At 42.6% G+C, this 14,911-nt stretch overlaps 1 protein-coding gene across 1 annotated transcript in view; it reads left to right on the top strand.

Annotated features, from left to right (window-relative positions):
- The window catches only part of SCEL (sciellin), a 54,710-nt gene that overhangs the window by 18,167 nt on the left and 21,632 nt on the right, over positions 1 to 14,911 (top strand). The window contains exons 6-11 of the mRNA XM_053384628.1: positions 3,174 to 3,242; positions 4,149 to 4,208; positions 6,037 to 6,102; positions 8,933 to 8,986; positions 11,909 to 11,947; positions 12,556 to 12,627. Of these exons, the coding sequence (XP_053240603.1) occupies positions 3,174 to 3,242; positions 4,149 to 4,208; positions 6,037 to 6,102; positions 8,933 to 8,986; positions 11,909 to 11,947; positions 12,556 to 12,627 (360 nt within the window). The remainder of the gene's footprint in view (positions 1 to 3,173; positions 3,243 to 4,148; positions 4,209 to 6,036; positions 6,103 to 8,932; positions 8,987 to 11,908; positions 11,948 to 12,555; positions 12,628 to 14,911) is intronic.

The raw sequence follows: 14,911 nt of genomic DNA, 5'->3' as shown, positions 1-14,911 counted from the left end.
GTGTTATAGAGCGAAAAATACGGTAAATTGAATATCTGCCTTAAGACAGTGAAGGGGAACCTGTGGCCTTTCAGATGTTTCTGGCTACAACTCCCATCACACCTGACTGTTGGCCTGGCTAGCTGGGGCTGATGGGAGTTGGAGTCCTGCAGCATCTGCAGAGCCACAGGTTTCCCATTCTTGTCTTAAGAGATGCTTTGGCTTGGATCCTAACATCTGTTCTCCTCTTGGAATGGGACTTTCCCACCTAGCAATGCTAGTGGAATTCAATCTTCATGAATTTTTATTCAGCAGAGGTGGCTAACCTGTGGGTTGCATATGGCCCCCTAAGTGAGTTTCCCCAAAGCTGTCATAAATTGACTGCTCTTATGGGTCCCCCACAGTGAGTCATAATGCTAAAATGTATTTGCCCCCCCCCCAATTTTATTTGTTAATTAATTTAATTTTAATATTAATTTGAAAAACTACTGACTACTCCCATAGGTTCCCCACAAAGCTGTTGTGGCCCTCCAATTAATAAATTAATGATGATATTAATAATAACAATAAATATACAGTATCGTAAAATACCCCAGACACAGAGCAGTGTATAATACAGTCGTACCTTGGACCCCAAATGCCTTGAGAGGCAAACGTTTTGGCTCCCGAATGCCACAAACCTGGAAATGACTGTTCTGGTTTGTGAACGTTCTTTGGAACCCGAATGTCCGACGGGGCTTCCGGGGCTTCTGATTGGCTGCAGGAGCTTCCTGCAGCCAATCGGAAGCCGCGCTTTGGTTTCTGAACATTTTGGAAGTCGAATGGACTTCCAGAACGGATTCTGTTCGACTTCTGAGGTATGGCTGTACATATTAGCAGAGAACCTGGCATGGGGCTGCCTTTTTTAGTAATATCTCTATACTTATTGTAACACAGAGCCATTCTGCCTAAGGTGTGTAACAGGAGCCACCTCCTCTCATCCACTGTTGCCATTGCACTTCCCCTTCCCCTTCCTGTACTCCCTGCCTCGCTCTGCAAAAGCGCCAAGAGGGTCCTTCCTCCGCGTGAGGCATTTGGCTGGGCGAGAGCCATCTTCTGACTTTAGATTTTCACCTCAGCAGAACTTCTAGCTACCACAGCTAGGCCCGGCATGCCTTGCTCTGAAGATGGACCCCCCTTAAAGCCCGTTCTCAGACTGAGGCAGGTTGGAGGAAATTAGCCTCACATAATTTTCACAGAGATCCATTTTGCCATGAGGGAAGGGGGGGGGGCAGGAAGACACCGTGTTGCTGTTCTCCCCATGTCCGTCACCAGAGGCAATAGTCTCATTTTGCTTCAGTGGGATGGCCCTGTGGTAACATGTAGCTCAGCCTTTAATAAAAGTCTGTTTGAAAAGAGAAAGTTGAATGAGTTGGATACCCTTGCTTGGTTCGTTATAGACAGTGAAATTTCGGCATATAGTCATAATCATAATAAGACATCGAGTGAGTCAATTGATATACCACGAGTTTCTACAGCGAATGCTACCCTGGATACAGCAAAATCATATTACAAAGACCAGGTCAGATTGCCCTTTAGTTTATTGCTTTCACACTGTCTCTGGGCACATCATATATAACTAGATGATGGGCAAGATGGTAAATTACAGAGCTCTTGTGAATTCCAGAGATCTTTGGGATTCCTGTGTGTCTTGTAACAACCCCCAGGACTTTTCTTAAGGATATTCCTCCTCAAAACCAGCCTGCTGCCTTCACAGCAAGCATTTTCTCACAGGAGAGATGTGGTCATGTGTTTGCTGATGATGAAACATCAACTAGGTTTCCTCAGCTAGGTGCAGCAACCTGCTCTACCTTACAGAACTGTAGGAAGAAGTGACATAGAGAAAACCATGGGATATTGCCTACGTATAGAAGTACAGTGGTGCCTCGCAAGACGAAATTAATCCGTTCCGCGAGTCTCTTCGTCTTGCAGTTTTTTCGTCTTGCGAAGCACGGCTATTAGCGGCTTAGCGGCTATTAACGGCTTAGCGGCTTAGCGGCTTTAAGAAAAAGGAAACAAACTCGCAAGAACTCGCAAGACGTTTCGTCTTGCGAAGCAAGCCCATAGGGAAATTCGTCTTGCGGAACGACTCAAAAAACGGAAAACCCTTTCGTCTAGCGAGTTTTTCGTCTTGCGGGACACCACTGTACAAGGAATCATAACTGCGCCCAGTCTACCACATTATTATAACAGCATGCCTCCCTTTCGCTGGAGTTGTGTTCCTGAAATTCCTCAAACTCATATGGGGGCATAACAGTCAAATAAAAGGCCTTTTTGAGTAAAATCCTGCTTCATGGGTCCAAAGCTCATAGGATGCAATATGCTCACTCAGCTTATGCTTTTGTAGCACTGCAATTGTTTTGTGAGCCCCAATATGTCCCCAGATCTGTTGCATTGCCTCCATGTTGCTCAGTCTTCACCATGAGATCATTCAGAAGCACCACTTTGTGGCAGATATAAATGGCATTGCTACCTTAAATGGTTAATTCAGCTCCGACAGCAGGAGCCTTCCATTTAAGTGGAAGTCAGGAAAAGGTTTTCCAGCAGTGACTTTGAAATCCATAAAGGCCAGGAAAGGGCTTGTGCTTTTTCTTTAATGTAAATCTAATGGCTTAATGAAATCAATGGTAAGCACAGCTACCCTGGCCTCCTTGGTTTGATGCAATGGCTGCGCTCCACAAGGAATTATACACAATGGGCAACTTCAAACCATATTGATCTCCGGAAACACTTGATGGTCGGGGGTGAGCAGCAATATATAGGGAGTGACAATGAGCTGTTTCGACTGAAGATGCATTTTAGTTCTTTATTAAGGGGCTTCTCAAAGGATTTGCTGTTTTTCACTACTCGTTTAAAAAAGAGCGTGTAATAATCTCTGGACATTTAATAATTCATTGGTTTTCTAAGACTTAATTAAAATACTCTTTCAGCAAGCAGGAAAACTTTTTAAAACTAATAAGCACAAACGTTATATTGAGTCAGCTAGTATGCTGGTCTCATTATCACTGTAGAAGTGTGTGCAGAAGCTACGGGAAGCTTTTTCTGCCTTGCTAGGAAATATTAGATGTTGACATTTTAATTCAGGCAATCTTTTTCTTTTTTTAAGAAAAGCTAATTTCTACAGTTGGTGAAAGCTCGTTTTGCTATTTATTTAGGATTCCTGGCAACAGTGATGCTGACAAAGCAAATAAGCTTTCCACCTTGGATGGCAAGCCAAGTAGCAGGTATGTGTAAGCCGTGCTTCATAGTCATCCATTTAGGGTGCACCTCAGGTTTAGTACAAATCAAGTGGGCGGATCTCTATAGGAATCCTTCCTTCCTGGGAACCACTGGTGCTGGTGTGGGACCTAGCAGATCACGTACTTTACTGTAGATCTAGGATACAGATCTTCAGAAGTTATTGATATACCATTGGAGCTGGCCATGGAGGAAGGCTTAAGGGTGAATCACACCTTGTGTAAGAGCAACAGCTCTTGATTCTAAGCATCACTTGTCAGTGCTTTGTACACAAACCACAGTGGCCTCATTAAGATCAAATGGTTTATTGTTAGAAGCCCAAGCAAGCAGTCCACCCCTCTCTCCTCTTTTAGTGCAGATGTGAGGAGTAAAAAGTGAAAAACAACAACAACCTTTACAGTACTTCTGTCTTTGATTAAACACAGTTTGTCGTCTCTTACCATTGAAAAAGTAGTTATCCTTATGTATGGTTAACTGAGGGACGCGGGTGGCGCTGTGGGTAAAAGCCTCAGCGCCTAGGGCTTGCCGATCGAAAGGTCGGCGGTTCGAATCCCCGTGGCGGGGTGCGCTCCCGTTGCTCGGTCCCAGCGCCTGCCAACCTAACAGTTCGAAAGCACCCCCAGGTGCAAGTAGATAAATAGGGACCGCTTACTGGCGGGAAGGTAAACGGCGTTCCGTGTGCTGCGCTGGCTCGCCAGATGCAGCTTTGTCACGCTGGCCACGTGACCCGGAAGTGTCTCCGGACAGCGCTGGCCCCCGGCCTCTTGAGTGAGATGGGCGCACAACCCCAGAGTCTGTCAAGACTGGCCCGTACGGGCAGGGGTACCTTTACCTTTACCTTTATGGTTAACTGAAACGACAACACTTTAAACTTTGGTTGATAATTTTTCCAGAAAGGAGCTTGATGCATCTATCAACACTGGCAACACCACATCGCCTGTGAAGAAGAAAAGGTATTCAAGACCTTCTTCATTTTTACTGTAGATATCAACGTTTTCGCAAAAGCTATCTATCTAATATAGAAATTGATTCTAATAATTACTCCAACTGAGAGTGGAGCCCTCATAATCCCCTGATGTTGGTGTCTTGGGGAAGGGGTTAGGATGGTGTACTGTTTTCCAACCTTCACCAACACAGTAGAAAATCGCTGTGGGAGACCTGTGTTATGGCAGAAGTCCCAAGCTTCCACCAGCGGTTCTCCCATTGAGGATAACCAGCAGAAAGGATATTGGGGGCAGCAGCAGGGCACCAGAGGCTTTGGATCAGCTGGATTTGAAGACCCACATATCCCATGAAGGGTCTAGTCCTCAGGCCTTTCAGCTGCACCAGTCTGGAGCTAAAGTAGGAGGAAAAGAAATGGCTCCTCCACCCACCTTTCAGCAGGAACTGGCAGGACTTTGGGTGCTGTGGCAAATCTGTGCCTCCCCAACGCCTCATTAGGACTGCTCTGCTCATCCTTTAAAAGAGAAATTTACGTGAAACATACAAGACGGATTTGAAGAGCACTTACACTGAGGAAACCTCAAAACAAAAAAATGTTTTCCTTCCAGTAGCACCTTAAAGACCAACTAAGTTAGTTCTTGGTATGAGCTTTCGTGTGCATGCACACTTCTTCAGATACACTGAAACAGAAGTTGCCAGATCCCTCTATATAGTGAGAAGGTGGGGAGGGGTGTTACTCAGAAGGGTGGTGGGAATGGGTGATTGGCAGATAGCTGTGATGAGCCTGTTGACGACTCTTAAGGACTGCAATAGGTCTTACAGGAAAAAGCAAGGGGTGAGAAGGTGAAAAATGGCTTTGTCATGTATAATGAGATAAGAATCCAATGTCTTTGTTCAGACCAGGTCTCTCCATGGTTTTAAGTTTGGTAATGAGTTGCAATTCAGCAGCTTCTCTTTCCAGTCTATTTCTGAAATTCCTTTGTAGTAAAACAGCTACTTTGAGATCTTGTATAGAATGTCCTGGGAGATTGAAGTGTTCTCCTACTGGTTTCTCTGTCTTGTGATTCTTGATGTCCGATTTATGTCCGTTTATTCTTTTCACTGAGGAAACCTCAGTGAGACTAAGTAGTAGTGACTCATAAGTGTTGCTCCCTGTGCTACTCTATACTTGGCAAATGTTTTTACGGATCTTGTAAAACATGGGGGATGGGAGATAATGGGACCCTCTTACCGCCAAGGATAGATCCAGGCTGATTTGAGTTAGTAACACATTTTTTTTTCATATGACAGGCATAGGGTAGACAGTCTTTTACGTATTTAATAGTTTGAAAGGTGGTTTTTGTTCTGTCCCTGGAGGTGAGAATGTGATTAGTAGCTGCTTCCATTTGCAGGAAAATTATAACTACGGTATGTTCTTTCCCACTCTTGCCATCTGAAGTTATCCAGGATTGAACCTTAAATCTTCTGCAGGCAAAGGATGGGAAAGTCATTCTAGGAATCTCTGCATACACAAACAAGCAATAGCTACGGGGTTTCCTCTGTTCTTAAGAGAAGTAGCAGCCTTATTCCTGAGATAGGAAACATTAGACACATCAAAAAATAAATTTATTCCCAGAAATTCTCAGTGGGGAGACAAAAATGCGGAATTATACAGTGACAGCTTTGCAGTTCGTATTAATGAACATCACTATAAGCAAGATCAAGCCACAGTTGAGTGCTTAATTTTAATTAGGATTTAAACAATGGGATTTAAGTTGATAACAGGCAGCATAAACTTCTTAGACTTTGGGTCCAAATACAAAGACCTGTAATATGAACTATATGGTTGTACATTATTAGGCAGTCATGGATGCCTCCCCCAGTCTCCAGTCAGAAGGTCACCATAGATGATGAACAACACAAAAGGTAAGAATTTGAATTTTATCCAAGTTATGTTCAGCTCCTAAATGTTAGGAAATGCTTCAAAAGAATTTCTCTTTGGTTGTTATGTTGACAGCTTTGGTTGAGTTTTTGAGGAATATCTAGCCCACATCATTGTTCTAATTTTAGATACAAACTTGAAAAAATCTGTGACAGTGTACCGTAATCCAATGCATCTTTGCTCAAAAGAAAGTCCCATTATATTCATGGAGGCTTACTTCCTATTAATTCTGTTCAGAATTGCATCCTGAAATATTCTAAGCTTGTCTGCCATGATGAGAGCCTCTGGGTAGCTAAACACTGTGGGATAAAAATGACAAATTAAATAAAATACATATCTTGTGTAAGATCCAGGCAAAGTTAAGCCCTAGTAACCCAGACTGCGTGTGCAGCTAAGCCAAACCATAGCTGGGTGCAAACAAGTCAGCTTGCAGATTCCTGGAATGAAGACAATGGCTGCTATGCTCTATGGTTTGTCTTAGCATTATGTCCAAACCTGGGCTCATGATTTATCTCACTCCAAACAAACCACAAGCTGTAACCAAGGTTTGTTTTTACTACTCATGGTTTATTTGGGGATTCTAAACCATAAGTCTGGGTTCATATGTAATATGAAGCCAAACAATGGTTTGGCCAAATTAGCATGTTGGCAGCAAAAGCTGTGGGAACCCACACATTTGCTAAGCGATGATTTGGCTGACGGTTATGTGTGATTTCAAGAGAGCTCATGTTTTCCTTTCCCACTGAAATCAATTAGACTCTGGAATTTTAAACCTCTGTGCGTTTACTTGGGAGTAACCTTATTGAGTAGAAATGTTTATGACTGTGGTGTAAAGTGGTTTGGGCTTTGGTTTGGCTGGTTTTGAATGCTATCCTGACATTGACTCCATGTGTAATACACCCTTATGGACAGATATAAGGAGCTGCCTTACATGGAGTCAATCCAATGGCTCCTCTAGGCAAGCACTTTCTCCTTTGACTGTACGTTGCTCTGTAGGATTCTGGGGTCTTTCCCAGTCCTGCTATTGGATACCTTTTAGCTGCAGATGCAAATGACTGGACCTGAGACTCACTGTATGCATGAAAAGGAAGTGCTCTGCCACAATGTATGGCATCCATGCTACCTGAAAAGAATATTTTAGCTTGCAAGAATGCACACAGACCTTGAAAGTAAAGTGATCTTCAATGTGAATGTGAATTGCTGGTGTGTGGACTTGAGGCATTGTGGTTTCTTCACCACATAGCCATGTCATTGTTTTTCAGCGTGGGTAAACATTTTCCTGCACATCAGCAGAATAATTCTTGTAAACCTTGGCAGTGCATGGTAAAATATCTCCCTCTATTGAAAAAACTGAGCCATCTGCCCAGGGACAGACCACATTCACTCAACCATTGCTTCTGTCCTCTTTCTCATGGAGGTTTAGTGCTCATTTCCATGTTTTTTCGCTTCCAGAAAAATAAACCTGTTTGTATGATTTGCAAAAATCATGGGAGTTTTGCATTTTAATTTCATCGGGGCATACAGATCTTTCCTGCAATTTTAAATGTAGTATGACGCGGGTGGCACTGTGGGTTAAACCACTGAGCCTCTTGGGCTTGCTGATCAGAAGGTCGGCAGTTCGAATCCCCGCCACAAGGTGAGCTCCTGTTGCTCGGTCCCAGCTCCTGCCCATCTAGCAATTCAAAAGCACATCAAAGTGCAAGTAGATAAATAGGTGGGAAGGTAAACGGCGTTTCCATGCGCTGCTCTGGTTCGCCAGAAGCGGCTTAGTCATGCTGGCCACATGACCCGGAAGCTGTACACCGGCTCCCTCGGCCAATAAAGCGAGATGAGCGCCGCAACCCCAGAGTTGTCCACAACTGAACCTAACGGTCCGGGTCCCTTTACCTTTACCTATGACACGGCGATACATTGATAAAAAAGTTGTTGTTCCACAATTCAATAGGTAATGCAGTATAAAAGGAACAATAGGTCTGGGATCACAATACAGTGGTACCTCGCAAGACGAATGCCTCGCAAGACGAAAAACTCGCAAGACGAAAGGGTTTTTGGTTTTTTGAGTTGCTTCGCAAGACGAATTTCCCTATGGGCTTGCTTCGCAAGACGAAAACGTCTTGCAAGTTTGTTTCCTTTTTCTTAACACCGTTAATACAGTTGCGACTTGACTTCGAGGAGCAACTTAAAGCACGCGGTGTGGTAGCCTTTTTTGAGGTTTTTGAAGACTTTGGTGATTTTTGAAGCTTTTCCAAAACTTTTCTGAAACCGTGCTTCGCAAGACGAAAAATTCGCAAGACGAAAAAACTCGCAGAACGAATTAATTTCGTCTTGCGAGGCACCACTGTACTAGCATTATAATAAAGAGAAACAATGCAATAATGTCTGAATGCACTCACATGTACCCGTACTCCCATTTTCTGTTGGTTCAGGGATATATAGAGAGAGGGAGGGAGGGAGGGAGAGAGAGAATATTCCTGGATGCCAAGATCCAAATTTGGGGCAAGTACCCTTTAGTGAGAGAACACCAGCAGAGATTTAAAATAAAAAAAATATGCAGCAAGGTTAAGTGTGGAAATATAGGTTGCTGGACCTTTAAAATAGGCCCTTTAAAGTGAGTTCCAAAGTTTCTCTCTTCCCATGACATAGAAAAAAGACCACACATTTGGTAACTTAAACAGGGTTACAAACTGCCCCAAAATAAGATTCATGTGCTTCAAAAAGCTACACAAGCAGCAGTGCTTTTTTTCTGGGTGTACATATTTTAAATACGCATGTTCAGCACACAAATTAATTCAGCATTTTTGTTCCACCACACAGGCATTCCTGGGCCTCACAAAATACAACTACAGCTGTAGCCACCAATAACAAACCGTAAGTATACAGTGCTTATTGGATTATTCTTTTTTTTAAGAACATAATGCGGGACTTCTTAATATGTTACGTTTTCATGTGTCTCACTTTTTAAGTGTGTGCATCTAATAATGTAAAGTGTAAATGAGTCTCAGTCAGAGCATGGCACTTTTAATCTCAGAGATGTGGATTTGAGCCCCATGTAGGGCAAAAGATTCCTGCCCTGCAGGGGGTTGGACTAGATGACCCTTGTGATCCCTTCCAACTCTTCAAGTCTAAAATTCCAGGAAATGTTTGTTTGCAAACATGTGGATCATTCAAGCATATTTAGGGAGACTGAGTGGTTTTCATTCCCTCATTGAGTGCACACTTGGTGGCAAACCTGGCTTCGCTGCCGTGTCATCTATGAAATAGATGGACTTTGAATGACTTTGAGCATTAATGATACGTGCAAGTAGAGAAGGCTTGAATGAGAGTGAGTCAAGACAAGAGAAAGCTCATCACGTAAGGTCATTCAAAGGAGAGAGGCACAGATCCTCCTTACCTGTAAGCTAGGTGGATGCTGAGGCTCTTTGAGCCTAACACTGTCTACAGAATATAATAATACAATCTATTGCCTTTTAAAATAGGGGTGCTTTGGTTTTGTTTGTTATTATGTTATATGTTTTTTGTGCTTTTATATTGTAAACTGCAATATAACTGCAATATATAGGGACGCGGGTGGCGCTGTGGGTAAAAGCCTCAGCGCCTAGGGCTTGCCGATCGAAAGGTCGGCGGTTCGAATCCCTGCGGCGGGGTGCGCTCCCGTTGCTCGGTCCCAGCGCCTGCCAACCTAGCAGTTCGAAAGCACCCCCAGGTGCAAGTAGATAAATAGGGACCGCTTACTGGCGGGAAGGTAAATGGCGTTTCCGTGTGCTGCGCTGGCTCGCCAGATGCAGCTTTGTCACGCTGGCCACGTGACCCAGAAGTGTCTCCGGACAGCGCTGGCCCCTGGCCTCTTAAGTGAGATGGGCGCACAACCCTAGAGTCTGTCAAGACTGGCCCGTACGGGCAGGGGTACCTTTACCTTTACCTATTGTAAACTGCCCCGTGATCCTTGGGTGAATGGTGGTATAGAAATCTTCTTCTTCTTCTTAATAAACTGACTACTGTTTTCATACCATACCATCTCCCCTTCATGCTTTGTAAATGGATGTTATAAATAACCCATAAGACTCCACCCATCCCTAACTCTGAAGAAGATTTCCCTGAACTTATTCTCCACCAGGCAAAATGGAGAAGAGTAGCGTCTACTTTCTGATACCCTCAAATATAATTTCTTTTACTACTATTTCCATTATCTTCCTATCTTTCCCGGCTTTCACCATAAGATTCCAGCACTTTAAAAAATAATAATCTTAAAATCATTTAAAAACAAACTATAGTGAAGAGAATGTAGTGGGATCCTAAAAATCTCTATCTCAGGTGTCAACGGCCAGTATAAATAGGTGTGTTCTTCTGCTTCCCTCTGTGGGGAGGAAACCCCACAATTTAGGGGGCTGACCCAGCAAATGCCCTGGCTCCCCCACCCAAATTTCTGAGGGCGGTGGAAACTACCAAGAGGCCCTTGGTATAGGCATGCCTTTTCCTCCCCATAGGAGTGTTAAAAATGCTCAAAGCTTGGGTTTTATTCCTGAGGTTTTCATTCTGTGTTAAATTTGCTTACATTCTTCCACAGACGATCAGCAGGGGCAGCCAGCAGGGATGCAATTAAAAAAACACACTTATTTTCTTTTTTTAAAAAATAAATGTTTATTGAAGTTTTACAAATCAAAAAGTTCATCATTTCATATAGATCAATCCATTAGATAAAGCCCACAGAAAAAACAACAAACAAAAATATATAACAAAAAAGAAGAAGAGAAAAAAGAAAAATCCACTTTTAAAATTACAAAATTCCATGTCCCTCTGTCCTGACCTCCTCACATCTCTCTTTTTTGTGTTCCTCTTTATTCCAATCAAATTCAGCAAGTTCAAACCCTTATTCAAACCATACTTAAAATTATATTTTTCTAGTTATTATGTCCCAAATTTCCCTTATCTTAGCCCATTCCTCATCTTATATACTATGACATAATATTATTCTGTTCATAGCCCCCTTCTCCTTTTTAAAATTCTTCTTTTCATTCACTTTTAACCAAATCCCACATGCCCTGTTACCTTCACTTCCCACATCATGTTAACACTCAGACATTTTGCAATGTTTTTGTAAATAGTCCTTAAACTTTTTCCAGTCCTGTTCCATCAGTTCTTCTCCCTGGTCACGGATTCTGCCAGTCATTTCTGCCATCTCCATGTAGTCAATCACTTGCATCTGCCACTCTTCCACGGTGGGTAGATCTTGTGTCTTCCAATACTTGGCGAGAAGTATTCTTGCTGCTGTTGTTGCATACATAAAAAATGTTCTGTCTTTCTTTGGCACCCATTGGCCAACTATGCCCAAAAGGAAGGCCTCTGGTTTCTTAGGAAAGGTAAATTTAAATACCTTCTTCAGTTCATTATATATCATTTCCCAGTAAGCCTTAACCCTTGGGCATGTCCACCAAAGGTGAAAGAATGTTCCCTCAGCTAAAAAACACACTTATTTTCTGAGGGATGTCAGAGATATGACTCATAATTTCTGTGCATTGCAACCATATGGGTATGAGATACTACCCCATAGTAGAAAACGTAGGGCTTCCTTGGTATCAGTTTCTGGGTTGCATCTATTGACTGACTGCACCACAAGAAGAAATCAAGGTTCCCACTGCTGTTCAGTTCAGTCCTGGAATTACTCCATATTGTGATGATCCCTGCCTGAAAAGGGAATTTGGAAAGTATCCATTATATAATCATAGAAGTCATAAAGTATATATGATTTCTAACCAGAGGTTTGTCTGTCTGTCTGTCTGTTTGTTGCTTCAGAGTTTCAACTACTTCAAACAAAGGAGGAGGACCAAAGATGTATGTATTTTCATTTCTAGTATTTAGACTTTAAACTTGGAAATAGTGTACAGGCCAGCACATGTTATTTATAGTTTATTTCATAGTTATCCAAAGAAAGAGAAAAGAGAAGAAAGACAACCATTGCTTTGCAAGGGTATTGAGAAGACTGGTCTACTTTGTGGGGGCATGTGGTTGCTGAATGATTCTGTTTGTCATCTTTTGGCTTCACTGATCAAATTGTGAATCACAGCAAAAGTAGCAGCAGTGTTTGAGATTGGGACAGCATTTACTGCCATTACCATGTTGACATTTTTGTGTGTGTTCCTCTAAAAGCTTTGGCCTTCCAGATGTGGTTGGATTCCAACTCCTTAATAGGTTATTGTATTTTAGTGTTTTGTTGGAAGCCGCCAGAGTGGCTGGGGAAACCCAGCCAGATGGGCAGGGGATAAATAATAATTATTATTATTATTATTATTATTATTATTATTATTATTATTATTATTACAGCCCCAACCAGCATAGGTTGGTGGGAATTATAGCCCAACAATATCTGGAGGAGCACAGGTTCCTCAAACCCTTCAGTGAGGGGTCCTGCAAAAAAATGAATTTTCCTTTTCATTCTGCAGGACTATCTATTCATCGGAACCAATTACACCTCCAAAGTCAAATGCTGCCGTGAGTGATCCAGCCAGAACTAGGTAACATAAAGTGGTGTGATTAATGATTGGTGTTTTATGTGATGACACGAGAACCAATGATGGTTGCTACTGGGTGCAAAGCAAAACACTTATAAGCCCCTCTGATTTCACTGGAAGAGATGTAAGCCAGGAAAGTAGCAGTAGCAGCATTGAAATGTTTTATACATCCCCTGTGACCTGTGCCCCCAAAATCCAAGGCAAACTTCATGTAAGAAAATTGCAGCAAAACCTTATTCTGCTTCTTCTAGGCCAGGCACAGGCAAACTCGGCCCTCCAGATGTTTTGGGACTACAACTCCCATCATCCCTGACCACTGGTCCTGTTAGCTAGGGGTGATGGGAGTTGTAGTCCCAAAACATCTGGAGGGCCAAGTTTGCCTATGCCTGTTCTAGGCAAAGTAGCTTTTGGAGGGGGGATTTGGCAAAAGAAAAACAGTGGGAGGGAGAAAGTGCGCAACCCTTACCCTATCCAGTTATAACTCACGTCCTGGCAAACATGCAGCTGGAACACCATGTGGGAAGGGGTCAATTGGGGACATTTCCAATGTGAAAGTGGCAGTGGGGAAAAGGGTGAAGTTCCCCCTTTCTCCAATACTTCACCCGTGAAGGTGGTTTGCTTCTGAAGGTGCTTTCCCTGGAAGGAACCTTTGGGATTTGATTCTGCCCCTTTCAGTGTAATTTGTAGTTCAATATTCGGCTTTGATGGTAAAGTTATATTATTCACTTTGGCCCTGGTCCTGCAAAGACAATCCACAGAAGTGCTTGTTCGTCACAGTAGAAAAGCCATCCACTTCATTAGACATATGTACCAATACACAGTTTTGCTGCAATATACATTCATGTGTTTTCTTGCAAAGCAGCCCAGAGTAGCTACAGCCCAGCCCAGATGGACAAGAACAGATTCCCAGCAGATCTGAGCTCTGGCTTCTTTTTAGAATTAGCCATGAAATGTAAGGAAGTTGAGGAAAGGTGAGGGATGCCAAGAGAGAGAACTGTAGATACATATGAAGATTGACATTAAGATTGACATTTTGAAAGAGAAAAAGTCAAAGTTGAGACAGATGATGTTTAGAGAAAGAATACCATACAAACATGTGAGGCAGCTGAAACACAGTGGGTAAATACAGATCCAGTATATCATCATAATGCAACTTAGTTTACTTATACCATCCTTCCACAATCCACTGCTCTCCAGATGTTGTGGGACTCCAACTCCCATGAGCCCAGCCAGTATGGCCAATGATTAAGGATGATGGGACTTGTAGTCCAACAACATTCTACAAGATACCAGGTTGGCAGAGGCTGATTTATACTGCAAAAGCGTCTGACCAAAAAATAACTGTGTCTGAGGAAAACATTCAACTGACAGCTTATCCCAGCATCAGACTTAAAGTCTGTTTACAGTGGTAATCTCTGGGTTCCAACCTAGCAACTCTAGTCTTAATTTACTTGGGTCACATCTTAGAGATTATTTCTGGCGCTGTTGTGTGCATTCCTAGTCTAACGTGCATAGCCAGACGTCTTTAATAAATCCCACGGCACGTACTGGAATACAATGGGATCTCCCCTCTTGAAAGAGTTTGAGTCATGAAATATTTCCAGGAAGGAAACAATATGTTGATTAAAGATTTCTGCTGTCAGATCTGGAGATCTTAGAGAATAAAACATCGGCAAATTAACTAGGAAAAGCTGCTGTCACTACCCACTTACAAAGGCTTGTTCAAGCCTTTTCCTAATCCCCTTCCTCACTCATTTCATATTCACTCTCCTCCGTGGTTTTTATTAGCATATCAAGCATTCTGCTCCGGTTTCACCATTGGTAGAGAGCTGCGGTAACAGTATTTGACTGAGCTACAAGTTGCTATAGTAACCGTGCTATATGGCTATTTTGTGTCAGTATCTAAACCATAAGCAGCTTGAGAAGCTTAATTGGGAGACATGATTCTGGTGCAACATCCTTGAATTTGGCCCCCAGGCGGCGGGGGAGGGGAGCAAATCTGACACCTGGCAAGGGGGGGACTCAAAAATCCAATTGATGACACCAGAAAGATGAATCTATATTAATTGTTGTCAAGAGAAACAACTTCTTCTTTTTGTTTTGCTTTAAACCCACTAAGTTCAGTTACTTATTTTAAAGGGTTTTTATTAAAACCCAACTTAGTGTAGTAATGTTAGAAGAGAAAGTATTATCCATTTGCACAGGGGAAATGCAAAACCCGAAGTTTTGTCCTTGCTGTGAAATTAGTGCTAACTCTACCTTCCTTTCGCTCACACCAGCACCAATG

Source organism: Podarcis raffonei, chromosome 4 (genome assembly GCF_027172205.1).
Source record: "Podarcis raffonei isolate rPodRaf1 chromosome 4, rPodRaf1.pri, whole genome shotgun sequence".
Lineage (NCBI taxonomy): Eukaryota > Metazoa > Chordata > Lepidosauria > Squamata > Lacertidae > Podarcis > Podarcis raffonei.
The sequence above is the reverse complement of the archived record's forward strand: the minus strand, read 5'-3'. Positions and strand labels throughout refer to the sequence as shown.